This window comes from Giraffa tippelskirchi, chromosome 7, assembly GCF_054371585.1.
Source record: "Giraffa tippelskirchi isolate mGirTip1 chromosome 7, T2T-mGirTip1v1.2.pri, whole genome shotgun sequence".
NCBI classification, from domain to species: Eukaryota; Metazoa; Chordata; class Mammalia; order Artiodactyla; family Giraffidae; genus Giraffa; species Giraffa tippelskirchi.
Window position 1 is genome coordinate 14,077,640 of NC_137281.1, and position 27,127 is coordinate 14,104,766.

Consider the following 27,127-nt stretch of genomic DNA (forward strand, 5'->3'; position numbering starts at 1 on the left):
CATCTCCTCCCACTCGCCCCCTCATTCACCTGCTCCAGCCTCACTCACTTTCTCATTGCTCCCCACACCTGCCAGGCATCCACCCAGCCCAGGGCCTTTGCCAGACTTTCCTGTGTTGCAGGAGAAGGGGGAGCAAGAGAATGGTCACATCCCAGGTCTTGATGGGGCAGGCTGCCAAGGATTTGGGATGGGCTGCCAAGTTATGGCTTCATGGCTTCGGGCAGAAAAGAATTTAAGAGCAAGTCGTGGTAAAGTGAAAGCAACTTTATTTAGAGAGCAACACATTCCACAAGCAGAATGAGGGTCATCTCAGAAAGTGAGAGCAATCCTGGGAAATACACATTCCATAGACAGAATGTGTGTCATCTCAGGTGAGAGAGGCTCTGGGGTATGGGGGGTGGTGTTAGTTTTTATAGGCTGGGTAATTTCATATGCTAATGAGCAAACAATATTCTAACTATCTGGGGGAAGGGGCAGGGATTTCCAGGAATTGGACCACCACCACCCACTTTTTGGCCTTTTATGGTCAGCCTTGGAACTGTCATGGTGCCTGTGGGTGTGTCATGTAACATATGCTAATGTATTACAATGAGCATATAATAAGGCTCAAAGTTGTTGTTGTGGCAGTGGTTGTTTAGTCGTTCAACTTGTCCAACTCTTTTGCAGCCCCATGGATGGTAGCCTGCCAGGCTCCTCTGTCCATAGGATTTCCCAGGCAAGAATACTGGAGCCGGTTGCCATTTCCTTCTCCAGGGGATCTTCCCCACCCAGAGATCAAACTCGCATCTCTGCATCATCTTCTCTATGACTTCTCAAAAAATGCAGCCTCCCTTCCTGTTTTATTTTTAATCTTGTTAGGGAACCATTGACCAAAACCACCTGCCTTAGCCAGGCATGATGATAACCGCTTGCCTGAGTTGTCTCACAACAGGAGGTCCTGATAAAAAAAAACAAGGTGCTGTCACCGAAAAGTAACCAGGACAATTCAGGAGGAGCCAAAAGGAGGGAGGACATGCCAGCCCATTGTATGACTTGTAAAAAAACTAACCCAGAGGAACTTGGGAGGGGCCAAAAGGAGGAGGGAGGAGATGCTGTGTCCTGCCAACCTCTCAGAATCTTCCTTGCTGGAATCCATCTTGGTTGAAAGATGCACACGCCACCAGGAAGGACCCTGGATCAGAATGATTGGCCAGAGACAATCTGGAAACTAATCCCTTCACTGTAAAACCTGAGAGTGCAAGCCATGTGGCAGAGCAGCTCTCCTGGGTTCCCTTAACCTGCTGCTCTCCACCTGGGCGCCCCTTCCCAATAAAGTCTTTTGCTTTGTCAGCAAGGGTGTCTCCTCAAACAATTCATTTCTGAGTGTTAGAAAAGAGTCCTCACTCAGACCCTGGAAGTGTTGCATAGAGAAGTCAATTCTGATTCCATGTTGGAACTGTTTCTCTGACTTGCTTTCCATTGCTTTTATTATTATGATCATACATAATGGCTGCCCCTCTGCCTGACTATTAAAGTGCCTTTGTTCAGAACCCTGTCCACTTGTAGATGGCAGGAAGGAAGAAATTAACACATCTCCCTGAGGTTTGCCATTTGAGGAGATATTTGCAAGATTAATGGCCATGTTACTTTGTTTCCTTATCTCCTCCTCATCTCTGATATTTAAAAGAACCTGGTATCCAGACCCAGATAAGATGGTTATTTTGAGACATTAGTCTGCCATCTTCTTGGTCAGTCAGCTCTCTAAATAAAGTCGAATTCCTTGCCTCAACACCTTGTCTTCATGGCCTAGGACCAGTAGAAAGAGCTTGGACTTGGTAACAGAAGCACTCCCTCTTCCTGCAACAATCTGATACTATGTATCAATGATTCCCAGCAGCAATTTGTTAAAAATGCAAATTCTGGAAATAAATGCTCACAAGTATGGTCAAATGATTTTTGACAAGGGTTTCATATCATTCAACTGGGAAAGAACAGTCTTTTCAATGAATGAAATTGGGAAAACTGGATGGATACTCACGTGCAAAAGAATTAAGTTGGGGGACTTCTTTTGCAGTCCAGTGGTTAATACTTCGTGCTTCCAATGCAGGGGGCTGGGTTTGATCCCTGGTCAGGGAACTAAGATCCCTCATGCTGTGCAGCACAGCCAAGAAAATTAAAAAAAAAAAATTTTTAAGAATAAAGTTGGACCCTTTTCTAAAAACGTATACAAAAAATTAACCTAAATTGGATGAAAGACCTAAATGTAAAAACTATAAATCTATTAGAGGAAAACATAGGGGAAAAGTTCTGTGACATTAGATTTGGCAATGATTTCTTGGATATAACACCAAAAGGACAGGCAACAAAGATTAATTGGAATACATCAAAAATTTTAAAGTGTGGGGACTTCCCTGGCATTCCAGTGGTTAAGACTTGTTGCTTTTACTGTTGTGGGCTTGGTTTCAGCCCCTTCTAGGGGAACTAAGATCCTGCAAGCAACACAGCATGGCCAGGAAAAATAAAAATGTATGCATGAAAGGAAACAATCAACAGAATGTAAAATCAATCCATGGAATAGGGGAAAGTATCTGCAAATCATAAGGGGTTAATATCCAGAATATATATGATATATATATATGTATATATGTATATGTATATATATATATATATATGATTTCTAAAACTCAGCAACAACAACAACAAAACCCAAACAATCAAATTTTTTAAACAGGCAAAGGAATTAAATGGAGATTTCTCCAAAAAAATATGCATGTGGTTAAAAGGCACGTGAAAAGATAATGTGCTCAGTCGTGTCCAACTCTTTTGAGACCCCATGGACTGTAGCCTGCTAGGCTCCTCTGTTCATGGGAGTTCCCAGGCAAGAATATTGGAGCAGGTTGCCATTTCCTCCTCCAGGGGATCTCCCCAACCCAGAGATCGAACCCACATTTCCTGCATTGCAAGCAGATTCCTTACCGCCAAGGCATCAGAGAAGCCTTGAAAAGATAATAAATATCACTCATTATTCAAGAAGTACAAATCAAAATCACTACAAGCCACCATTTCATGACCCTTAAAGAGGCATGGTATGTTTTGCTTATTTATTCTCTGGCTCCCCAGCAACCCAAGGGTAGATAATAACTAATGCTTAGTGGTTTGCCTGCCTGCTGGAGGAGGTCATCAAGAGAACACACATGACTGCCAGTTGACCTGAGAGCTGGACCCAGGCCATCAGAGGCTCCTCACCCCCTCCCCTGTCCTTGGAATGTACACTGCCCACTGTTCCCACAATGGGAGTTGTTCCAAGGACACACAACCTTGGGAAAGTTGGGTGTTGTTGAGACCATCTAGATGGTATACATGACAGCCCAGTCAAGGCCTCTGTACATAGAGTTTGAAGATTCTTGCAGGTGGGTGCAGAGATCTACTCATCTTTTGGCTGCCCAAGATAAGCCTCCTATGAACTTTGCCTTGCTTATTACACCTGCCATCTACCACCAGGTTTTCTCTGGTGACTCAGACAGTAAAGGATCTGCCTGCAATACAAGAGACCCAGGTTCGATCCCTGAGTCACAAAGAGCCCCTGCAGAAGTAAATGGCAACCCACTCCAGTATTCTTCCCCGGACAATTGCATGGACAGAGGAGTCTGGTGAGCTACGGTCCACGGAGTCACAAAGAGTCGGACAGGACTGAGCAATTAACACTTTCACTTTTCTATCTGGGCATGCCTCTTTCTTGGCACCTTCTGACCCTCTATGTCCAGGGGCCAGTTTGTGAATCAACAATGCCACAACCTTAGGAGGTAAAGTAGGTATTATCAGCATCCCCTTTTCACAGTATAAGACTCAGAGATAAGGGGTCTTGCCCAGGCCACATAGTTAGGAAATGGCAGAGCCAGGATTTGGACCAGGTCATCTGTCTCCTTAGCATGTGTGTGGTCCCAACCTAGAAAACCAAATCACCTGGGCTGAGAGAGACTCTAAGTCGAACACCAGCTGCCCAAGAGTGGGAATTTTGTGTGTCTTGTTCACTACTAAATCCCCAGTGTCTAGAACAGGGTCTGGCAGTACCCAGTAAATATTTGTCTGATCAAGGAATAAATGAATTAAAATAAATACTAAATTTTCAACCAGTTTATTATTGTTGTTGTTAAAAGTAATAGAAGTTGAGGGCTTCCCTGGTAGCTCAGTAGTGAAGAATCCACGTGCCAATGCAGGAGACATGGGTTCCATCCCTCATTGGGGAAGACCTGCTGAGCCTGTGCTCTAGAACTCAGAAGCTGCAACTACTGAGCCCACACACCCCAACTACTGAATTGTGTACACCCTAGAGCCTGTGCTCTGAAGCAAGAGAAGCCACTGCAATGAGAAGATCACAACTAGAGAGTAGCCCCCACTCTCCACAACTAGAGAAAAGCCCAAGTAGCAGCAAAGACCTCACATACCCATAAATAAATAAATAATGATTTTTTCTTTAAGTAATAGAAGTTGGACACTGTGGTACACTACTTTGGAAAATGACTTTTCGTTAAAAGTTAAATATATACCCACCATATGACCCAGGCATTCCACTTCTGAGTATATATGCTAAAAAAATGAAAAATATCTACACAAAGACTTGTACATCAGGACTTCCCTGGTGGTCCAGTGATTAAGACTCCAAGCTTCCAGTGCACTGGGTCCAGGTTCGATCCCTGTCAGGGAACTAGATCTCACACGCCATAACCAAGACCCAGTACAGCCAAATAAATAAAATTAAAAAAAAAAAAAAGACATGCACGTCGATGTTCACAGCACCCTCATTTGTAATTGCCAAAATTTACAAATAACCCAAATGTCCACCAGTGGGTGACTCGTAAACAAATTGTGGTGACTTGACAAATAAACTATTGCATGCAATGGAACAGTACTCAGAAATAAAAAGAATGAATTATTGCTAAACATATATGAATCTCAAAAGAATTATATTGAAGGAAAAAAGCCAGACATGAGAGTACATACTATATAATATCATTCTAAAAAATGCAAACTAACCAATAGTGATAGAAAGTAGATTGGTATTTGTCTGGGGATGTGTGTGTGTGGAAGGGTGAGGGATGAAGGGTTTATCAAGAAGCAGGAGGAAATTCGGAGATGATGGATATGTTCATTACATTTTCGTCATTATCTTTTTCTTTACTTTCTTCAGAACATACATTTAACTTATTTATTTCTTTTTAATTTTTGTTGTTTTCATGGTTAAGCCATCACTGCTGCTGCTTCTTCTTTTTTTGTTGTTGTTATTTATTTGGCTGCACTGGGTCTTAGTTGTGGCACATGGGAACTTCCATCCTCATTGTAGCATGTGGGATGTAGTTGTGGCATGGGGGATTCAGCTCCCTGATCAGGGATGGAAACCAGGCCCCTGCATTGGGAGCATGGAGTCTTAGCTACTGGCCCACCAGAGAAGTCACCTTTTTTTTTTAATTGAAGAATAGTTGATTTACAATATTGTGTTTGCTTCAGGTATACAGCACAGTGTTTCAGTTATACACATATATGTTCTTTTTCAGATTCCCTTTTAAAAATTTTTTAAATTAATTTTTTTTTATTGAAGTATAGTTGATTTACAATGTCAGTATGTTAGTTTCAGGTGTACAGCTAAGTGATTCATATATTATATATATATATATATGCATGTGTACATGCTAAATTGCCTCAGTCATGTCCGACTCTTTGCAATCATATGGATTGTAGCCCACCAGGCTCCTCTGTCCATGGGATTCTCCACGCAAAAATAAAGGACTGCATTGCCATTTCCTTCTCCAGGGGATCTTCCTAACCCAGGGATCAAACTCCTGCATTGGCAGGTGGGTTCTTTACTGCTAGCGTCACCTGGGAAGTCTGTGTGCGTGTGTGTGTGTGTATGTATATACACGTACTCTTTTTCAGATTCTTTTCCCATATAGGTTATCATGAAATATTGAGTATAGTTCCCTGTGCTGTACAGCAGTAGGTCTTTTGTTTCTTTTGGTCATTATCTTGACTGTGGTGGTATTTTCACAGGTTTATAATTAAGTCAAAACTCATCAACTGTATATAGTTTTAATTTTATTTTTTTAAATTATTTTTGGCTGCACTGTGTGGCATGTGGGATCTTAATTCCTTGACCAGGTATCAAACTAGCATCCCCTGCACTAAACGTTAAGAGTCTCAACTGCTGGACTGCCAGGGAAGTCCCCATCAACTGTATACTTTGAATATGTATGGTTTCTTGAAAGTCAGGCATATCTCAATAAAGCTTGAGGAAAATTAAGTCACAACTGTGTAATACAACTGAGAATTTTTCCCCTACCAGGCCAGCTTTACCCATTAACCCCTAAAGGCATCTGAGTTTTCAATTTGAGGCCCAATAGACCATGAAGCTATTTCCGTTCAAAGCCCTAAAGAGGCTTTAAAAACAGAAAAGAAAGCTGACCTATTCCTGCTTTGCGGCTTGTCACATTTCTCTCCTGAGACCCTGAGCCCACAGGAGACCAATTTCTTGAATAGGTGAAGAAAAAAAAATGAGAATATGCATAGGGGAAAAAAAAGAAGCTCAGCAGATGGGAACATGGCTAGTTACCCCACTTAGAAGTGGGAAGGTGGCGTGGGCTGTGAAGATGCAGGAGAGGGGATGTGGGGGAGGGTGGCTGTGGTTCTCTCAGGAAGCAAGAAGAAAGTCACTGTTGAGAGGAAGATGTTGTTAGAGGGTTTGATTATTTTGTTTTATTTATTTGGCTGTTCTGGGTCTTAGTTGCAGCACATGGGATCTTCAGTCTTGTGGCATGTGGGATCTAGTTCCTGATCAGGATGGAACCCAGGCCCCATGCATTGGGAGCATGGAGTCTTAGCCACTGGACAACTAGGGAAGACCCACTGGTAGAGGTTTGAAGAGAAGATCTGATATATCCTCTAGGAGAGTCAAGGGACGTGTGTGTGTGTGTGTGTGTGTGTGTGTGTGTGTGCCCACATGCGCACACATGCTTAGTTGCTCAGTCATGTCCAACTCTTTGCCACCCCGTGGACTGTAGCCCGCCAGGCACCTCTGTCCAAGGGGATTCTCTAGGCAAGAATACTGGAGTGGGTTGCCGTGCCCTCCTCCAGGGGATCTTCCTAACCCAGGAATCGAACCCACGTCTCCCACATGGCAGGCGAATTCTTCACCATCTGAGCCACCAGGGAAGCCCAAGGGACTGGGGACAGAGGAGAAGTTATTACACACCATTGTGCATCCATTCCAAGTCCATGGGAATGAATTTAAGGTGAGACCTGTTAACATGATTGTGTAGTTTTCTCCACCCACATTCACCTGCATGTGATAGATGGAGCCTTAGATTTAACAAGGATTGTGGTTTTGCAAGATGAGTAGGGTGGAGTGTATAGAAAATGTGCATAAGGTCGGTTGCGGTGATTACAGTGGTTGGTCAAGAAATTTAATCTGTGTGAAGGTACGAGGGAGCTGAGTGGTCATGGAAACATGGTAGGGCTAATGAATGATTGGAGTTGAGCTTCTGAAAGGAATGAAATACATGGGCAATAGGTACAGAATAAGACACATGAAATTGAGGTTCTAAAGAGGCTGTGGTTAGTGAGACAAGGTCTAAGTATGACCATGGGAGGGACATACAATATCATAAATCCACTATACTTCAATTAAAAAAAATTATTGGGACTTCCCTAGTGGTCCAGTGGTTAAGAATCGGTGATTCCACTACAGGGGGGCATGGGTTTGATCCCTGGTCCGGGAACTCAGATCCCACAAGCCATGCAGCGGTCAAAAAGTAAATACATAAATAAAATTTTAAAATAAAAAAAATTGTGTTTTTTAAGGCTACAAGCCAGAGGAACCCCCACCTCCCTCTGGGTTGGGTTTTGCTGTAAGTGTTCTAGAGTGGTTATGCACACCCCCAACACTGACAGGGACACACTCCCAGAAGAGCTGGTCCTCGGAGGCCAAGGAACAGGTCTGTGTCAAACGGAGAGGGAGAAGAGATTCTCCTTAAAAATGCAGCATCTCTTAGTGGATAGAGGACCAAAAATAGCTGGGGATGTTGGCCATCGCTATGAGCCCTGCAGGCATTATTTGCGCCTCAGTGGTAAAGAATCAACTTGCAATGCTGGAGATGTAGGTTCGATCCCTGGGTCAGGAAGATCCCCTGGAGAAGGAAATGGCAACCCCCTCTAGAATTTTTGCCTGGAAAATCCGATGGACAGAGGAGTCTGGCCGGGTACAGTTCATGAGGTTGCAAGAGTTGGACACGACTTAGTGACTAAACCACCACGAGCCCTGGGGTAGTTTTGAATCATGAGGAATTTTGACCCCTCAGCCCATTCTGTGAGCTCAACGTTCAAAACACATCCATAACCTGTTCACTTCAATCCCTCCACGGCTCCCATCCTGATTTCTAACTTCTCTAGCCGTTCCCATTGACTCAGACTCCTCACTGTCTTCCTGCTCCCATTTCACCTCCCACAGTCAGTCTCCCACACCCACAGCCCACAGCCGCAGGGCTCCCATGAACACCCGACCTGGATCAGGGCCCTCCCCTGCTCATAACCGTCCTGAGACCTCATCTCAAAGTCCTCCCCTCCCTGTGGCCCAGGAGGACATTCACAGGCTGCCCTCTCCCTGTTCCCTGATGTCATCACTTACCATTTACCCCTTCCTCCCTTTACTCCTGCCACAAAGTGTCAGTCACTCAGCAGTGTCTGATTCTTTGTGACCCCATGGACTGTAGCCCGGAGCCTCCTCTGTCCATGGGATTCTCCAGGTAAGAATATTGTAGAATACTGGTAGCCATTCCCTTCTCCAGGGGATCTTTCTGACCCAGGGAATGAATCCCAATCTCCCGCATGGTGGGCAGATTCTTTACCACCTGAGCCAACAGGAAAGCCCCAATTTCTGGAACACATCAGGCACATTGTCACCTCAGGGCCTTTGCACTGGATGTTCCCTTGGAATGCTCTTCCCCCAGCATCCACATGACCTCCTCTCTCTCCACTTCAGGGCTTTGCTAAAATGTCATCTTGTAAACAAGAATAAGAATAAATTAGGGACTTCCCTGGTGTCCAGTGGTTAAGGCTTTGTGCTTCCAATGCAGGGGGCTCAGGTTCAATCCCTGGTTGGGAAACTAAGTGTGGCACGGCCAAAAAAAAATTTTAATTTTTTAAATAATAAAATAAATATCACCTTCTCAGCGAGGCTTCCCCTGAATACCCTTCTAAGCAAACTGCTATCACGCACGTCTCATCCTCCTTCCCTATTTTACTATCTTCATAGCAGTTATCACCATCTGATACATGTTTGACTTGAGAATTGTGCATCTTTTACACTAGAATGTAAACTCCAGGAAGGAGGAAGTTTTTTTCTATCTTGTTCATCATTTTATCCCAGATACCCCAAATAGTGTTAGCTCAATCAACATCTGTTGAATGAATGAACAGTCCTTGGAAGAATTACAACATACCTACTTGCTGCACTCGATATGCCAGCAAATTTGGAAAACTCAGCAGTGGCCACAGGACTGGAAGCGGTCAGTCTTCGTTCCAATCCCAAAGAAAGGCAATGCCAAAGAATGCTCAAACTACCGCACAATTGCACTCATCTCACATGCTAGTAAAGTAATGCTCAAAATTCTCCAAGCCAGGCTTCAGCAATACGTGAACCGTGAACTTCCAGATGTTCAAGCTGGTTTTAGAAAAGGCAGAGGAACTAGAGATCAAATTGCCAATATCCGCTGGATCATCGAAAAAGCAAGAGAGTTCCAGAAAAACATCTATTTCTGCTTTATTGACTATGCCAAAGCCTTTGACTGTGTGGATCACAATAAACTGTGGAAAATTCTGAAAGAGATGGGAATACCAGACCATCTGACCTGTCTCTTGAGAAACCTGTATGCAGGTCAGGAAGCAACAGTTAGAACTGGACATGGGACAACAGACTGGTTCCAAACAGGAAAAGGAGTACGTCAAGGCTGTATATTGTCACCCTGCTTATTTAACTTATATGCAGTGTACATCATGAGAAACGCTGGGCTGGAAGAAACACAAGCTGGAATCAAGATTGCCGGGAGAAATATCAATAACCTCAGATATGCGGATGACACCACCCTTATGGCAGAAAGTGAAGAAGAACTAAAGAGCCTCTTGATGAAGGTGAAAGAGGAGAGTGAAAAAGTTGGCTTAAAGCTCAACGTTCAGAAAACTAAGATCATGGCATCTGGTCCCATCACTCCATGGGAAATAGATGGGGAAACAGTGGAAACAGTGTCAGACTTTACTTTTTTGGGCTCCAGAATCACTGCTGATGGTGACTGCAGCCATGAAATTAAAAGACGCTTACTCCTTGGAAGGAAGGTTATGGCCAACCTAGATAGCATGTTTAAAAGCAGAGACATTACTTTGCCAACAAAAGTCCGTCTAGTCAAGACTATGGTTTTCCCAGTGGTCACGTATGGATGTGAGAGTTGGACGGTGAAGAAAGCTGAGCGCCGCAGAATTGATGCTTTTGAACTGTGGTGTTGGAGAAGACTCTTGAGAGTCCTTTGGATTGCAAGGAGATCCAATCAATCCATCCTAGAAGAGACCAATCCTGGGTGTTCATTGGAGGGTCTGATGCTGAAGCTGAAACTCCAATACTTTGGCCACCTCATGCGAGGGGTTGACTCATTGGAAAAGACCCTGATGCTGGGTGGGATTGGGGGCGGGAGGAGGAGGGGACGACAGAGGATGAGATGGTTGGATGGCATCACCGACTCGATGGACATGGGTTTGGGTAGACTCCGGGAGTTGGTGATGGACAGAGAGGCCTGGCGTGCTGCAATTCATGGGGTCGCAGAGAGTCGGACACGACTGAGCGACTGAACTGAACTGAACTGAACTTCTGGCCCCCAAAGAGCCCAGATGCTAATGAGGTGGCAAAAATTAAATAATTAGATATTTTCACATGGCAATAAGAGCAAGATGGGAAACCATGATTGTGTATGGGAGCTAACTAGGCAGGGCACTCAGCAGGTGACATCTGAGTCAAGGCCTGTCAAATGAGAAGCAAAGATTTGGGAGAAGAGTGTTCTAGACCGAATAGCCAGTGCAGTGTCAGGAATGAGCTTTGGGTATTTGATGAACAGAAGGAAAACCAGTTTCCATGCCACGTGGAGGACAAGGGGAAAGGGTTAGGCGTGGATTTAGATGGGCCCACAAAGGTTAGATTGTGCCCTGGGAATGCTAAGGAGGGCAGGACTTGTTTTTTTCAGAGGCTGGTGAATCTTCAACTGGTCTTTCCCTTCTCCCGGCCTCAATCTCTGAACTGGAGGTAGATCTCAGGTGCCCTGTTTTGACATTCTCAGCACCTCTCAAGACCACCCAACAATGCAGGTTGGGTGCACGTGCTCCCAAACTCAACAGAGGTCCCAGAATGCGAAATCACCTTTCCAGTGCCACAGAGCCAGCAGGTTCACCGTCCATATCTGAAAGCTGACAGTCTGACCCCGGGACCCATGCTCTTACTCTCCAGGGGATATTGCAGCCCCACCCCACCCCTACTCCACAACCATAACAGGAACTGCAGTGGTTATGCGTCTTCGCGGCAAATTCTGCTATATACGCCACTTACAAGCGGTGGGATCCTGGGTTAGTTGCTAGCGTCCCCTGAGCTCATTTCCCCGTCTGTATAATGAGCACCCCAACATTCACCTTAACCAACACAACACTTGGCTGACCAGGAGCAATGAGGCGTTGATTCCCAAACAACTGTGCCACTTTCTGTGAGGGATGTGGGGCGCGTGTTGAGAGGTTGGGGTTGTTCGGGGAAAAGGGACGCGGAGTCTTCCCATCCTCTTTTTGCGTTGTTTCCTCCATTCAATTGCACGGCAACTCTCGGTCTCCCCTCGCAACAACCCCCCCACGTTTTTTTTCCCCCGGCTGGAAAAAGGTCGTGGTCCCTTTAAGGCCCGCCCCTCCCTCCCCCAAAACTTCCCAGTGTCTGCTCTTTTCGATCCCGGACGGCCGGCCAGGCTCGCCGCCGAACTGGTAGGGGCTGGGGGCGAAGGGTCAGGGAGGGGTGCGGGGGGATCCGAGGGAGGCGCCGCCCCCGGCCCGCGGCCGCGGTCCGCGTGCAACGGGTGGGGGAGGGGCAGAGGCTGGGAGCTCGGGGGTGCAGATAACGCGGCCGCTCGGTCGCCCGCCGTGGACGCGCTCGAGGGGGCGAGCGGCCTGGAACGTGTCGCGCGGGGGACGGTTCCGCCGCGTCCCGTCGGCGCGCGCCGGCGCGAGGGGCGTCCGTACCGGGCGCGGGGGCGGGGAGGGGAGGGGCCCCTTCTCTCCCCCTCCCCCCACCGCATTCCTCTGACGTCGGAACCTCGGCGACCCCGCCCTTCAGTCAGACCCGCCCCGCCTTAATTCCGTCGCTCGGATCACGTGTTGGAGGCGCTGCGCCGTCCCCTGTCTCCTTTTGGCCGGCCCCTTCGGATCTTTCCGGAGTGATTGAGAGCTGATTTAGATCCGGGTCAGCCCTCTCCAACTTTCATCTCCCCAAACTCACAGAGCTACCAAGCCGATCCCACTCTCTTAGTGCCACTGACCCCCATTTCAAACTTAGTTTCCACGAGGACACTCTATTTCGGGAAGCCCCTTTCGCCCGAGTGGAAAGGTTCCGCAGCATCTTTAGGGGAAGTCTCCCGCATTTCCCACGACTGTCCCCTCCTCCAATTTTCCTTCCCCCCCAGCAGACAGCCCTGTAAGGTTATAGAGTTCTTTGGGCGGGATCCTAGGGTCAACCCCGGACCCCGCCCCCACGTTCCAGGCGTTGGCCGTCGTTGGACCCTAGAGACTGGGTGGGTGTTCTCTGCGGGGGTAGCCCTACCCGACCCAGAGGAAACGAGGCCCGTCGGACACTTAGAACACCATAACTGGTCGCCTTTGCCGGGTAGCTAGCTAGCACTGTACCGGGCTGGGTAGGGGACAGCTTCACTAAGACCAACACACAGACCACACAAGCATTTTCATGCTACGGAAAAGGGTATTCACCAAACTGACAACCCAGAATAGTAAGCACTGTCGGGTGAAAACCGTTGGCCTGAGCGATCAGGGGTTATCAGGGAAACCGAGGGTCTGGGATGGTAGGGCTAAGAACGCTTTTCACAGTGAACAGAGCACGAACAAGAGCAATTTTATACTTTTATTCCCTAACTCTGGCAGGAGGGATAGTGGATAAAAGTGTTCTAGTTCGAAGAGCCTGCTCGGGCATAGATCGACAGGTGCGAGAAAGATTCTTCCCTTTCTGCAAACTAAAAGGAGTTATTTGTGGTTGAATTTAGAGGTGAAGTGGTAACAGAACGCGGGCGAATTGGACAGGGTCATAAAACAGCCGGCAGCAGCAAATGGTTTAATACTGAGGGAAAGGGTCAGACTGAGTTAAAAAATTTTTTCCCTCTGGCATTGTGAAGGTTAGCAATGGAGAGGAATAGGAGACATGGATCGGTACAGAGCTGCACTGGCAACTGCCCTTCTAAGTTAGTCTACCCTGATGGTGCTGCTCACAGGAGTCAACACACACTCTCGGCGCTCCAGGCCTTCCCTCCTCTGGAGGGTCGCCCCGCCTCCGGAGGTGCCTGAGCGCGATTCGCGCATGCGTCCTCGGCCCCGATCCTTTCGTAGACTGCGCCAAAGTGTGCCTACAACCTGGGTTCCCCATTTTCACCCAATCAGGGGTCACCAGTGGGCCTAACGTCTAGTGAGAGGTCTCTTTCCACTCTCAATTGACTAATCGGGCGTCTAGCAGAAAATCGGCGTCTTCAGTAGCCATTGGAGAGAGGCAAAGGGAGGGGCTTTCTTGTCTCCTTGTGGAGAGGCGCGGGGAGGTAGTAACCGTGACTGGAAGACTAAGGGGGCTTTTGGTTTGATGGATTAGCGAGAAAAACCAATGAAAGTGGGAAGGAGGCGGGGCTTTTGACAGTGAGGGTGTGCTGCTCCTATGAGGTACTTCTAAGGAGGCCATGCCGTGCCAGAAATCCAACCAATCAAGTTAGAGTTTATTTTAAGGCGGTGGGGCCAGAGAAATGACTGGCAGAAAGCTCTCGCCTATAAGGAGTGTCCCAGACAAACGAGGGCGGGCACTCCTGCAGAAGGGCGTGCGCGTTATCCAACAGGCGCGCAAGGCGTATGGAGGCTTCCCCTCCCCCCGCGGCGGGACCAGTGGCTCCCCCTATCGGGTGGGGGCGGCGGGTGACGGGCGTGTCCCTCCCCCAATGAGAGGCGGGGGGAGGCGGGTTCTGCGCCGCCATGTCGCGGAGGCTGCTGCCCCGGGCGGAGAAGCGGCGTCGGCGGCTGGAGCAGAGGCAGCAGCCGGACGAGCAGCGGAGGCGGTCCGGAGCGATGGTGAAGATGGCGGCGGCGGGCGGCGGAGGCGGCGGTGGCCGTTACTACGGCGGCGGCAGTGAGGGCGGCCGGGCCCCGAAACGGCTCAAGACTGACAACGCCGGCGACCAGCATGGAGGCGGCGGCGGCGGCGGAGGAGCCGGGGCGGCGGGCGGTGGCGGCGGGGTGAGGCCAGGGTCCTGGACGCCGGAGACGGCCGGGCAGGGAGGGAAATTTTCTCACTTTGAGGGCATTTATTTGTTGGGCTGTGCGCACGCGCCCAGGCCCTCACTCTGTAGAAGGGGTGGGGGAGGGGCAGGCGTTGGGCAAACGGCGGGGTTTGCGCGAGGACAAGCGCTTGCGCGTGCGCGCTCTACAGAGTCGGGTGTTGGGGGGGCGGAGGAAACTGCTCTCGCTGCAGGTGACGCAGTGCGCAGGCGTCGCGGGCTAGCATGTGGGGGCCGGGCACGCGGCCGGGCCGTTTTTTTCTTTATCATTCTCTGCTCTGGCTCTATGCGCAGGCGCACTTCTCCTGTCCGGGCCTCGTGGGCGGTTGGGGGGGGGGACCGCCTGAGCGGGAACTGGTGGGTGGTGGCCTTTTCCGCGCCTGAGTTGGGTATTATGCCTGAACGCTGTTTAGTTTTTGTAGCGTCTTGGTTTGTCTCAATACAGAAATTGATTTACTTGAGGGTGTTTACCCATACCAAAGTATGCCTCATTTTGTGGACATTGAAAACCGGAAGAAAAAAGTTGTGAAAGGTCTTTTTAGATATTTGGAAGTTGAACCATGCTTTGGAGTCATCACAAGTTTGCTTACAATTTCTGAGATTACATGGGTGGGGTAGGTTTGATGAACGAAAATGTTTCCTGAGGGGTGGGTACTTTGGAAGGGATTCAGCCTTTTCAGTCTCCTACGTCGAAAAGACAACCAATTGTTACTCCTGGCTTGGAGCCCATTTTTTCTTCCCTGGAAGTTCATGAAATCCTGTCCGGTTCAGCCATTTGCAGGGTTTTCCAGGGTTTAGTGGCGCTCTGTAGCTGTGATTTACAGGCATTTAAACCGTGCGAGAAGCTTCATTGCATGCATGATAAAGGTACCTTAATACTTAACACTCTCCTATGAAATAAAGAACGGTATTACTATTACATAGTTACAGAGGAAAGGTACATTTCTTTAGATTTTGTAGCTAAACTTGGGAGCAGCTGGGATTAGAACTGATGAGGGCTGTGGAACTCAAAATCGCTGAGCTGGTAACCTCAGGCGGGTGTGGTGCCTGTGGTTTGTGTGGTTCATTCCTGAAATAGAATCCAATTCTGCCCCTGTTACATGGGCTTCTGCCTAGTGGTTCTCAGACAGGAGGCTGGGCCCAGAGCCCAGGAGAAGTGGAGAAGCTTAACTTTCCTCTTGATTCTCAGAGACGTTTGTCTGTGGGTGGAAAAATACTTCCCCTGGGAAGGGCAGTGTCCTGGATTTTAGTGGTATGGGTTGGAGTTGTTTTGTTTTATTTTGAAAGACTTTCCTCACCCTCTTTCCTTAGTTTGGTCTAGGTAGTATTTTTCAGTACAGATTTTGGTGGGAGAGTAAAAGACTAGAGGCAGTTAGGACTGGCCTGGATGCCACAGCATCTGAGGCACCTGCTGGACCTGGGATGAGTGGTGGGGAACAGCAATGTTTGGCTGTGTGGTGATGGCAGCTTCCTCCAGTAGAGGATAGGCAAAGAAGCTGGGATGGATGGAAAGAGAATGTGCTGGTTCAGGCTGCAGCAGAAAATTGAGTCCCCTTTCCAAGCCACTCTTCCCACATTTCTTTGGTCAGTTGGAAGAGATTGGTTCTGGGAACTTGAGATTTCCTTCATCTTCCATTTTGTCGTCTTCAGAAGTTACAGTGAGAGCCATTAGGCAAGTGGCCACCCACTTAGGCCTCCTGCTCTGCTGATCCAGAATCCTCTTGGGATGATTGGTTGAATTGCTGTTCCTTATTGTCTGCCATGTAGGTCCTTCCTGGATGACACACAAGTGTTTTATCCATCTTAGTCCCCAACAGTGCAGAAGCCAGTAGGCCACCATCTTGTACAGCAGAAAGTAAAGTCTTGGTTTTGCTTCCTTTCTCAGGAGAACTACGATGACCCGCATAAAACCCCTGCCTCCCCAGTTGTTCACATCAGGGGCCTGATTGACGGCGTGGTGGAAGCTGACCTTGTGGAGGCCTTGCAGGAGTTTGGACCCATCAGGTACTTGGTCAGAGGCCAGGGGTTGGAGTTGGTTATTCAAATGAGTTAACTCCTTGGTGTCCTGTGTGTCACCGAGTTTCTGGTTGGAAGTAACCTGACCATTTCAATTTCAGTCCAGGTTCCTTTAGCTAGATCCTGGGGCTCCACTACTCCTGGGGTTAGCCATTGTACTTTGGATAAGTTACAGCAAGTTCTGTGCCAAAGGATGTAATGCCAAAGCTGCAGACACCTTTTGCTTGTCATGCCATTTACGGCAAGGGGTGTAAGGTACAGGTCAGGATGCCATGACAGGGCGCAGAGCACTCGAGAGGCCAGGGAGCAATCAGCTCACAGAAGGTTGAGGCTGTCCTCTGACTCTCATCATCTCCATCCGCCTAAGAAGATTGCAACCTGTGTTCTCTCTGCCAGCTATGTGGTGGTGATGCCTAAAAAGAGACAAGCGTTGGTGGAGTTTGAAGATGTGTTGGGGGCTTGCAATGCCGTGAACTACGCAGCCGACAACCAGATCTACATTGCGGGCCACCCAGCTTTTGTCAATTACTCTACCAGCCAGAAAATCTCCCGTCCTGGGGACTCGGATGACTCCCGGAGTGTCAACAGTGTGCTTCTCTTTACCATCCTGAACCCCATCTATTCCATCACCACGGTGCGTGCCAGCAGTTACTTGTTGAGGTTCTCCTTCTATACAGTCTCTCTCCTGCCGTTCCTCCGTTCCCTCTCCTCTGAGTCAGACTGATCGGCTTGTGCCTTTTCATCTTGCCTATCTTTGGTTTTTACAGGATGTTCTTTATACTATCTGTAATCCTTGTGGTCCTGTCCAGAGAATTGTGATTTTCCGGAAGAATGGCGTCCAGGCCATGGTGGAATATCCTTTGCTGGGAAATGGGTGTTCCTTGAGATGGGAGCTCACAGGAGTCCGTTTTTTCAAGCAGCATGTGTTACCTGAATACCTGCTTTGTGCCAGATGCTTTCATAGAGCCCATGGTCTCCTGGGAGGGTTAGTTAATAAACAATCACATGTAAACAGATGACTCTTGAACAGCATAGGCATGAACTCGGTGGATCCTCTTAAGGTGAATTTCACTTACTAAATGCATACTTCAGTAGTAGTAGGTTATCTGTAGTTGGTTAAATATGTTGGTTTTCAACTGCACAGAGATTAGTGTCTCTAAAACACACCCACATTTAAGGGTTGATTGTGTAATGTGAAAGTGCAGTGCAGAGTTTAAAGTGTGAAAGGAAAGAAGAGCATACTATGAGCTATAAGGGGAAGGAATTTACAGAGGTTCTGGGAAGGTCTCTGAGGAAGTGACATCCTGTTTGCATGTGGAGGTGGGAACTGATACATGCAGGCTGAGGACACCACCTCTGCAGAGGTTTGCAGGTGGGCAGGCGCTTAGTGTTGGAGAAAGCAAACAATCTGACAACTGAGGAGTAGCTAACGGGGTTCCTTAGGACATTGGAAGAAGTTAGGGTGGCCCAGGCAGTGGGGTGAAGCTTGGATCAGGGTGCAGAGGGAACTCACTGATGGATTTTTCAGGACAGAAACATAATCTCGTTGACATTTCAGATGTTGTTCAAGCTTAGTCAAGACATGTAGCAAGGGAGGGGAGGATTGGGCTAAAGGAGGGGGTTTGACCTTTGATGGTGACAGAGGAGGTTGCTGCTAATATCTGGGTTGGGTGGGGAGTGAGGAGTACAAGTCATAGAAGAGCTCTAGCCAATGTCTGCATTGGGGCAGCACTCTACCTGTCTCGGTAGGAGTGGCTGTGGGCAGTGAGTTCACCCCATAGCCCACTTGGAGCTGTCCTGGGGTGCTGCCTTGCCCTCATTCCTCTTTGGCCCAGCTTGAGCTCTTTCCAAAGAGATCTTGGGATGGGACTTTCCCTTAACTTGATTCACATTTGACTCGGTGCAGAGTGCCCAGCGAGCTAAGGCCTCACTCAATGGGGCTGACATCTACTCAGGCTGTTGCACTCTGAAGATAGAATATGCAAAGGTAGGTCTGGGAAATGGCTGCCCCTTGTCCGCTTCTCAGATGAGCCTAGGGCCTGGCTGATCTCAAGCTTTGTTTTGTCCCTGCAGCCTACACGCTTAAACGTGTTCAAGAATGATCAGGATACTTGGGACTACACAAACCCCAATCTCAGTGGACAAGGTAATCCTGATGGCTGCTTTATTCTAAACACACCCGCCCTGCCTTCACTTGACTAGCGCACTTCATAGACCTGGGCTCAGGGTTATGTAATGCCATTGGGCTCCCTGTGGACATGGGAGGGCCTTGAGGGTCAGCTCTTGGAGAATGCACTCCCGTGGAAGAGGGTAAATAAAGGGCCTCTAGGTCCTAGGTGCTGCTTGCGGCCCTTTGATGCAACTGAGGATGCAGGGTCAAGGGAGAGGCTTGGATGGGGTGGGGAACAGGGCCTCACCGAGCATAGGCCCTGGCGATGGCTTACAAACCAGTAGCAGCTCCCAGACGGGTTCTGCTGCTTACTTTCTCAGAGCCTGCTTAGGGTCACTGACTCCTTACTGGGCCAGGAATGGCCCTCTATTGACAGGGTCTGCTTGTGGGGGGAGAGATGGGGGAGGTGATGAGGGCTCCCAGGCCTTTGAGCAAATTGACCTTGTGGAGTTCAGAGGCCCCGGATTGGAGTGGGGCAGACACGCCTTGCCTCACTTGTAGAGGGGATGCAACATCTCTGCAGGGGGCCCAAATGGACAACCCTCTTCCTAGAATCTCTCAAGAATGGTTTGCCTTGGATAGGAGGGAGAGGTGGAGCATTGCCTTTGAAAAACAGCACCCCCTCAGCCAAACCACCCGTCTGTTTCTGTTTTGGTCTTGATTCTTTGGACTAGGCCATGGGCTGAGGGAGGCGGCTGGTTGCTGACATCTCACCGGCCCTGGGAAGCCAGAGGCTCCTGTTCCTAGGCAGGACTGTCCTGCTTGCCCTTGCCGCTGGGAAGCCGTGGGCCGGGTGGGCTAGATTCTTCCCCAGGACCCTCACAATGGGCGCTGTGGGGCATGCTGCCCCTCCAGAGATCAGAGGCAAATTGGTGACCAAGTGAATGTACCAGAGCGGGCAATGGCATTACATGACTGCTAACAGAAACACGGCAACCAACCATTTCTTCTCCAAGGAACATAAGTAGAAGATGTGCAGACCGGCAGGGGCTAGTGGCAGGGGCTGGCTGTGCATTGGTTTTGATGCCTCTCAGCTTTGGCCGCCCCCAGGCCTGGGGTCAAAAAAAAAACCGAGAGCTGATGAGGTGACCTGGAGTGAGGGCGGTGCTTCGCCACCCCCTTGGGAACCAGACTTCAGCGGCTCTGCCTCTGCACATTGCTCACCAACACACAGGGTAGAAACCACTAGCTCTTCCTGGAGAGAACAGAACACGCAGCCTCCACCACGTCCCCAGAAACAGCCGCAGACTTGAGCTCACTACATCAAGAACACCACCACACCGCGCTCCAAGGAACAGCTACAAGCACAGAGACAGAGGCAGACAGAGACAAAGAAAGAGACGCAACATGGCAGCAGACACTGCTTTTTTACTAAACATTAAAAAAAAGTCAAAAAAATCCGAGCAAACTTGAACCCGAAAATGTACACAGAAGTAGGAAACACAGAGAACAGAGCTCTCCCAGCCAGCCAGCGGCGCTCTTTTCGGAGAACGATTCATAGACTGAAGTAGATTCCATGGGCCTCCAAGACAATAGGATCCTCTCCATTCCTCGCCATGTGGGTTTGGTTTTGTTTGTTTGTTTTTTTTATGTCCTTTGGTTTGGGGAGGGCCTTCTTTTTTTTTTCTTTTGTGTTTTGATATTTTTTTTCTGCAGTCATCGGCTGCCAACATAATCTGCACCAGCTGGAGATCAGAAACCAAAAAAAAAACCACAACAACAGCAAAAAAAAAAAATCAAAAAGCCAAAACAGACCTAAAACCAAACAGCTCAGAGGTACACAGTTACCTGCTGGCGGGTAACCAGGCGTGCTCCCAAGGCCAACAGTGCGGGCATAGTGGGGCCACTGGCACACCTCACAACCAGGAGACACGCACACGGAGCGCTACACAGCCAGAAGCACCGCACTGCAGCACACAGTGTGAGGAGGTGACAACACGGAGGGACACTACCCACTGCATACACCTTTATTTCCACTTTTCTGATATCTTCTGAGGACAGAACATCTGTGAGCCATTTTTGACTTAATCGAGACATTGACTTTAAAACAATTCTTAAAAAAAAAATTGTAGCGGATGTGTGCTGTAACTTGTATTTATGACTGTAAAACCATGTGATGCAGGGTCGCAGTGTATGTTTGGTGGGACGCCATCTTTCAGAACTGTGCTAACTCACTGTTGAAGCGTCCAATGGTAAGAGAAAATACAGATTTGTTTTTTGTGACAAATGGACATTGTACTCTGTACTTCTGCTGTAAGTAGCCCTTTTCCATCTTTGTAATGACTGTTGGAAAACAAAACCCAGGCCGGGTGGCAGGAAAGGGCAGTGGCCCCAAGCCCTGGGTTTTTGGAGTCAGCCAGGCCTGGGTTCAAATCCCGGCTCAGTCACTAACTTGCTTTGTGACCTTGGGCCAAAGTGTCTTAACTGCTCAGTTAAAAATTAAGTGCTCATTATCCTTATTTGTGAAATGGGGCAAAAATATTAGTACCTACCTCATAGGGTTGTTGTGAGGAATGGAAGAAACAATGATGTCTGTTTGTAAAGCGCTTAGCACCGTGTCTGCCATTTCAAGTGCTAAGTTAAGGTAGTGATTATGAACTGTAGCTGGGGGTGGGGCAGGGTGGATCTGCGCCATTGTCTTGAGAATGTTGATGCCTTGTACATGATGCTCATTTGAACTGGTTCTGATGATGCCCTGTTTGTCCTTTCCTACAGTCCCTCTCCTTGGGGTGAACATGATGAGGAGGGGAGGGTGACTGGGACCAGGACTGAGAAAGTCATCTCTCGAGAGTGGGCCCTAGCGCTCCTACAACCTTGGGGCTTCAAGGGCCTGATTTTACCTTTCTGCTCTTCTCTGAGTTATTTTATGGCTCTTAACTCCGTTCCCTTTGGGAGTTAGCCTCCTTCAGAAAGCTGTTCCTGACCCCTAATCAGCTTCCATAGTGGCTGCAAGTTCCCCAGAGGGCCCAAGAACTGACCTTCCTGTCAGAGCTCTGGGAAGTGAGAGGTCCAGAATCTGGCTTCATCCTTCACTGAGAAAGGAAAGCAACCTGCTTGCAGTGGGCAGGGATGGGGGAGGGACAGTGGGCTCCAGCCTTGAGACCTGGGCTTCATGCCCACCCTGGATCTGGCCCTGGGAAGGATGCCCCAGTAACCCTTTTGAGGAAGGAAAGGCCAGTGCCCAGGCCCTCAGGAGCCAAGGGACAGTGAGACTATCCCCTGCAGTCAGGAGGGAGGGAGATGCCCATTTCCGAGTCAGCCTCTAACTGTTCTCTCTGTCTACAGGTGACCCTGGCAGCAACCCTAACAAACGCCAGAGGCAGCCCCCTCTCCTGGGAGATCACCCCGCAGAATATGGTGAGGGCAGGGGGTTCCCCTCCGTGGACTCCCGTGGCTCATGTGCCCCTGCCCGCCGCCCGACACGCAAATTCTCACCCGTCCTCCCTCTCTTTCCTTCCCACCCCCCAGGAGGGCCCCACGGTGGGTACCACAGCCATTACCATGATGAGGGCTACGGGCCCCCCCCACCTCACTACGAAGGGAGAAGGATGGGCCCACCAGTGGGGGGTCACCGCCGGGGCCCAAGTCGCTACGGCCCCCAGTATGGGCACCCCCCACCCCCTCCCCCACCACCCGAGTATGGCCCCCACGCCGACAGCCCTGTGCTCATGGTCTATGGCTTGGATCAGTCTAAGATGAACTGTGACCGGGTCTTCAATGTCTTCTGCTTGTATGGCAATGTGGAGAAGGTGAGCTTCTGCTAGGTCCACTGCTTTCCTAATAGACCTGACAGGCCCAAGGGAGGCCCTGATCTTCTGACCCCTCAGTGAGCAAAGAGCAGGCTGGAGCCTTTTTAGAAGCCAGCAGGTCCAGAGAGGGTAATAAGGATTTTCTCTGGAACATGTCAGGTGATAACAGTAACACTGAGCCCTCTGCCTTACCAGGGGTTACAGTTGACTGGGGCTGCCTGGTGACAAATGAGGAGGTAGAAGCCTAGATCCAGAGCAGGAGTTGACTTGCTTTTAACTAACTAGGAAGGGTCAGGAGAAGGGTATCTGGCACCTGGCCAGTGGTGCTGACTGTGACTGCTCTTCTCAAGGTGAAATTCATGAAAAGCAAGCCGGGGGCTGCCATGGTGGAGATGGCTGATGGCTATGCTGTGGACCGGGCCATCACTCACCTCAACAACAACTTCATGTTTGGGCAGAAGCTGAACGTCTGGTAGGTACCCAGTCTCTGTGGGCTTCGGGGGTGTGGAGAGGGACTGAGGAGAGGGGAAGGGTGGTGGAGCCCACTCTGGACAGGGGTCAGAGGAGCACAGAGCAGCCAAGTGCTTAGCCAGGCTGGCATTGGGTGTGGTAGGTGTGTCCCAGGTGTTCTGAAGCAGTGGGAGAAAGTGTCGGCCTCTCTTCGCTTTGGAGCAGGGCCCTGCGAGGCACACAGCGCTGTCAGATGGGACAGCCACAGTAGAAGGTGGGGGTCAGCTTGAGGTCTGACAGGGGGCTCCCCTTCCCTCTGACAGTGTCTCCAAGCAACCAGCCATCATGCCCGGTCAGTCATACGGGCTAGAAGACGGGTCCTGCAGTTACAAAGACTTCAGTGAATCAAGGAACAATCGGTTCTCCACTCCAGAGCAGGCAGCCAAGAACCGCATCCAGCACCCTAGCAACGTGCTGCACTTCTTCAACGCCCCTCTGGAGGTGACCGAGGAGAACTTCTTTGAGGTGGGTGCTGTGGAGTTGGTCCCTCAGCACAGCCATCTGAGGAGGCCATCTGTTTTCTTTTTTTATTTTTCTTTTTTAACAAATATCTATTGAGCTCTCACTCTCCTGGGCTCTGGGTTGGGTGCTGGGAACATGGCAGGGACCAAAAAAGGCTCAGAATGGCACGAAACATCCAACAGCAGTGCAGTTTGCTATGGTCTTGGCATCTTTGGCAAGCTAGACTGGCTGCTCATTTGCTGTGAAAGATTCCTCCTTGCCTAGAGGGTAGGTTAGTGATTGGAGCCCAATCTTGAAACATCCATGCTGTCAGGCCCTCTGGGGCCTAGATCACATTAGAAGGGAGGGTCCCATTACAGTGCCCTCAGAGGGAACCGGGCAGCTTCAGGGAAGGGTGGGAGTCTGACTGCTGAGTTGGACTTTGGGCCTTATTCTGGCCTGAGGTGTTGCTATTCAGTTCAGCAAACATTTACCTAGTGCCTGCAACACACCCAAATTGCAGCTGAAGATGGGAAATTTAAAAAGCAGTTTTCCGGTGTTTGGCAACATAATAGAGTGATGTACTTCAGTCTTCGGGGAGAGGGATCATAGGGACACCTTAGAGTGTGTGAGGAAAGCTTAGCAACTGCTTGTCCAGAAAAATGCAGGTATTTGGTTGTGTGCTTGCATTCCACCATGTGGCACATGTTGTGTTCCTGAGTCAGTTTTCTCTCTCGGTTGCAGATCTGCGATGAGTTGGGAGTGAAGCGGCCATCTTCTGTGAAAGTATTCTCAGGCAAAAGTGAGTGAACTGACCCACGTACCTCCACGGTTCCCTGGTGGTGCACAGGCAGCTCCCTGGCTCCCGCTCAGGTCAGCCTAAAACCTTCTTTTCCCATCAGGTGAGCGCAGCTCCTCTGGACTGCTGGAGTGGGAATCCAAGAGTGATGCCCTGGAGACTCTGGGCTTCCTGAACCATTACCAGATGAAAAACCCAAGTGAGTATCTGTGTGTCCTGCAGTCATCCCCCTTGTGGCCTAGTGGATTGGCTGGCTTCCGGCCAGAGCTGTCCTTCCTGCCATCAAGACAGGGCCCCCAGAGATTTCCTCCTTGTCGCTGACACAGGCAGGTGGGACCTGGTCGCCAGGAGAGCAGCCTGCTGTTCACATGGGAGGGCCAGCCTAGCGCTGCTTGCTGCCACCCACTCTGCCAGCTTGGGAGTTGCTTAGGCTTGTCCTCCAGGGAGCTGGCGTTCTGTGTGCGTCAGAGGCTGGCTCACATAATACCCAGGAAAGGGGGTCTATACTAGCCAGCAGGTAAAATTCACCTACCCAGTTCCTGGGCAGGCCTATCCTCGTGCACCAGCTGAAGAGCTGGGAATGGGATCCTCCTTGCAATTAAGGAAGAGAAGGAGGAATGCCTTGTGTATTTGTCTTGTTTTTGAATCTCAAAACTGGCAAGGATGAGTTTAGACCCCTGAATTGCAGAAAAAGATGTGTGCAAAACCAGGGAAACGCGCGGGTGGGGCGCCTCCAGAAAGGGGCCCAGTCACACCTCTCCCTTCTCTCTTACAGATGGGCCATACCCGTACACTCTGAAGTTGTGTTTCTCCACCGCTCAGCACGCCTCCTAATTAGGTGCCTAAGAAGAGTCCCATCTGAGCAGGAAAACATTTTTTTCTTTTATGCTGTTTTTTTTTTTTTCTGCAAATGTTCCTGTATTCCTTTTTTTAAATGCTAGCTTAGTAGAGGCTTTAACCATAATGGAATGGCTGGAAGTCTAAAGGGGGAGGGGAAGGGGAACTGATATCTCCCAAGATTAACCTTCACTTTTTAAAAATTACTGTACATGTGATTTTTTTTTTTTTTCCTGTTCATACATTTGTGCTGCCCATGTACTCTTGGCACATTTCAATAAAATTGTTTGGAAAATAAAGGTCACTTTCTGGGATTCTGGGGTGTGTCTGCTTCCCTCCCACTCAGTCTTCTGAAGGCGGGCAGGGTGGCTAGGAACAGCTGCAGCCTCTCCAGAGGGTCGAACCCAGCTCTGAGGAGCAGTGTGGGCCAGAGCTGTGGGTTGGGAGTGATGCTGGGAATTCTAAGAGTCTTTTGAGGAAAATCGGGGAGACCTGGTGGCCTCCCTCATGGACCCTACCTACCCAAGCCAGCTGAATATAGGTGAAAGAAGAAAGCCTTAATCTTACAAAGTAAATACCTGCCTTTCTATAAGGTTGGGAAATAAAACCTCAGATAAAAGTGAAAGTCTCCCCATTCCCTTTGAAACAGTTTTTTGTGTGTGTGATTTTTTTTTTTTTTTTTTGTCTATAAGGGAGGTTTTCCAATTTGTGTCTTTTAACAAAATGCATTGTACTGTACAGTGGTCTCATATCACATGCAGGGCAACCTCCTTATCTTTACTCCTAACGTGTGGATGTGTCATAGTTTACTTGGTCCTGAAGGTAATTTCCGATTATTTGGTACTGCAAACAGTTCTGTGATGCATATCTTTACACAAACTTCTTAGCCAGCTTCCCTGGTACTGATCTAGAAGTAAATTCCTAGCAGTGGAGTTGCTGGATTAAAGGCTATGTTCAATTACTGCTTGATATTCCCTGATAGCGGTGAGTGGGAACAAAGTCCAGTGCTTTGTGTATGTGTATCCCCTACTTGTATGTGCTTGTATCCCCACTTTGGGGATTTCCTGTAGAGTTTTTAAACAGTATCTATTGAAGTCAAGTGACATCAGATAAACTGCTTCATCAGGGTTGAAACTTCAGACAGAAACTCTAAACAAGGAAAAACTACAGTCACTTTGCAGCCATAACTTACAAAATCGACTAGGTTTTAAGCTAATTGGGTAAAAAGTAAATTTCCCCACTCTGACTCCCAGCACTCAGCTTTCATCCCAGGTTAAAGTTACGTTTCCTAGGTAGCCTGTGCATAAGTTTACTCAAACTCATGTCCACTGAGTCAGTGATGCCATCCAATCATCTCATCCTGTCAATCCCCTTCTGCTTTCCATCGTTTCACAACCATCTTTTTATACCAAACTAAATAAATGTACTACCTCTTTAAATTTCTCTCAAATCTTGGTACCTGCTTAGTGGTTCCAGATAACCAAACAGTTCTGTCTTCCAAAAGAGCTTTACCATGTCACACGTGAAGAAGGCAAAGTAGGACTTACCTAGCAAGTCAAGGGTGCAGCCAAAAGGGGAGAAAAAAAGGAAAATATTCATTTCAATCCCATGTGTCAGGGACACCTGTTGACCTACAAGAGCATACCTAAGCAGTTTAATAGCACTTAAAAAAAAAAAAAAAAAACACAGGCTCTAGAGTGCTGGCTCAGAAATAGTGGCCCAGGGGCTTGGTTGCTCCATGGCATGTGGAATCAAACCCGACCACGGATCCAACCTGTCCCTTGCATAGCAGGGTGGATTCTTGACCACTGGACCACTAGGGAAGCCCCAGTTTTGTTTTTAATACTCTAGGGCTAACTAGCTTTTTCCAAAGTCATTTTATTTTTGAAAAGAAATTTTAACATGTACTTAACTATACATACAAATCCCGTCTTTAGCACTCTGAAGCCCAGAGACCTTGAACTAGTGACTTCTCCCCAGCCAGTTTCCTTTGCATACAAATGTGAACTAGTACGGCCCCGAGCAA

General features: G+C 48.8%; 1 protein-coding gene and 1 long non-coding RNA gene across 6 annotated transcripts; one reads left to right on the plus strand and one right to left on the minus strand.

The window, feature by feature from the left end:
• Positions 1-251: 251 nt before the first annotated feature.
• On the minus strand, positions 252-12,047 carry LOC145515628 (uncharacterized). The gene is made up of 2 exons (XR_014060951.1): positions 9,468-12,047; positions 252-2,130 (listed from the first exon to the last, which is right to left on the minus strand). It is a non-coding gene; the product is annotated as an uncharacterized LOC145515628 (long non-coding RNA).
• A 2,209-nt stretch (positions 12,048-14,256) lies between these two features.
• HNRNPL (heterogeneous nuclear ribonucleoprotein L) lies at positions 14,257-25,400 on the plus strand. 5 transcript variants are annotated; one of them, XM_081516498.1, is made up of 14 exons: positions 14,257-14,538; positions 15,042-15,044; positions 16,465-16,583; positions 16,992-17,229; positions 17,363-17,448; positions 18,486-18,582; positions 18,669-18,741; positions 22,051-22,122; positions 22,234-22,514; positions 22,865-22,986; positions 23,288-23,489; positions 24,210-24,267; positions 24,368-24,463; positions 25,040-25,400. In XM_081516498.1, the coding sequence occupies exons 1-14, from the start codon at positions 14,278-14,280 to the stop codon at positions 25,096-25,098; spliced, it is 1,767 nt and encodes a 588-aa protein (XP_081372624.1). In that variant the 5' UTR covers positions 14,257-14,277; the 3' UTR covers positions 25,099-25,400. The 5 variants fall into 5 exon arrangements, with proteins under 5 accessions (XP_081372624.1, XP_081372621.1, XP_081372622.1 ...); XM_081516495.1 differs by having other exon boundaries at positions 22,051-22,514; XM_081516496.1 differs by lacking the exon at positions 15,042-15,044 and having other exon boundaries at positions 24,368-24,497; positions 25,014-25,400.
• The last annotated feature ends 1,727 nt before the right edge of the window (positions 25,401-27,127 follow it).

Coding starts and splice junctions, on each gene's coding strand:
- HNRNPL (XM_081516495.1), top strand. CDS start 14,278: ATGTCGCGGAGGCTGCTGCCCCGGGCGGAGAAGCGGCGTCGGCGGCTG. Junction 17,230..17,362: donor CCATCTATTCCATCACCACG/GTGCGTGCCAGC, acceptor TGGTTTTTACAG/GATGTTCTTTATACTATCTG. Junction 18,583..18,668: donor TGAAGATAGAATATGCAAAG/GTAGGTCTGGGA, acceptor TTGTCCCTGCAG/CCTACACGCTTAAACGTGTT.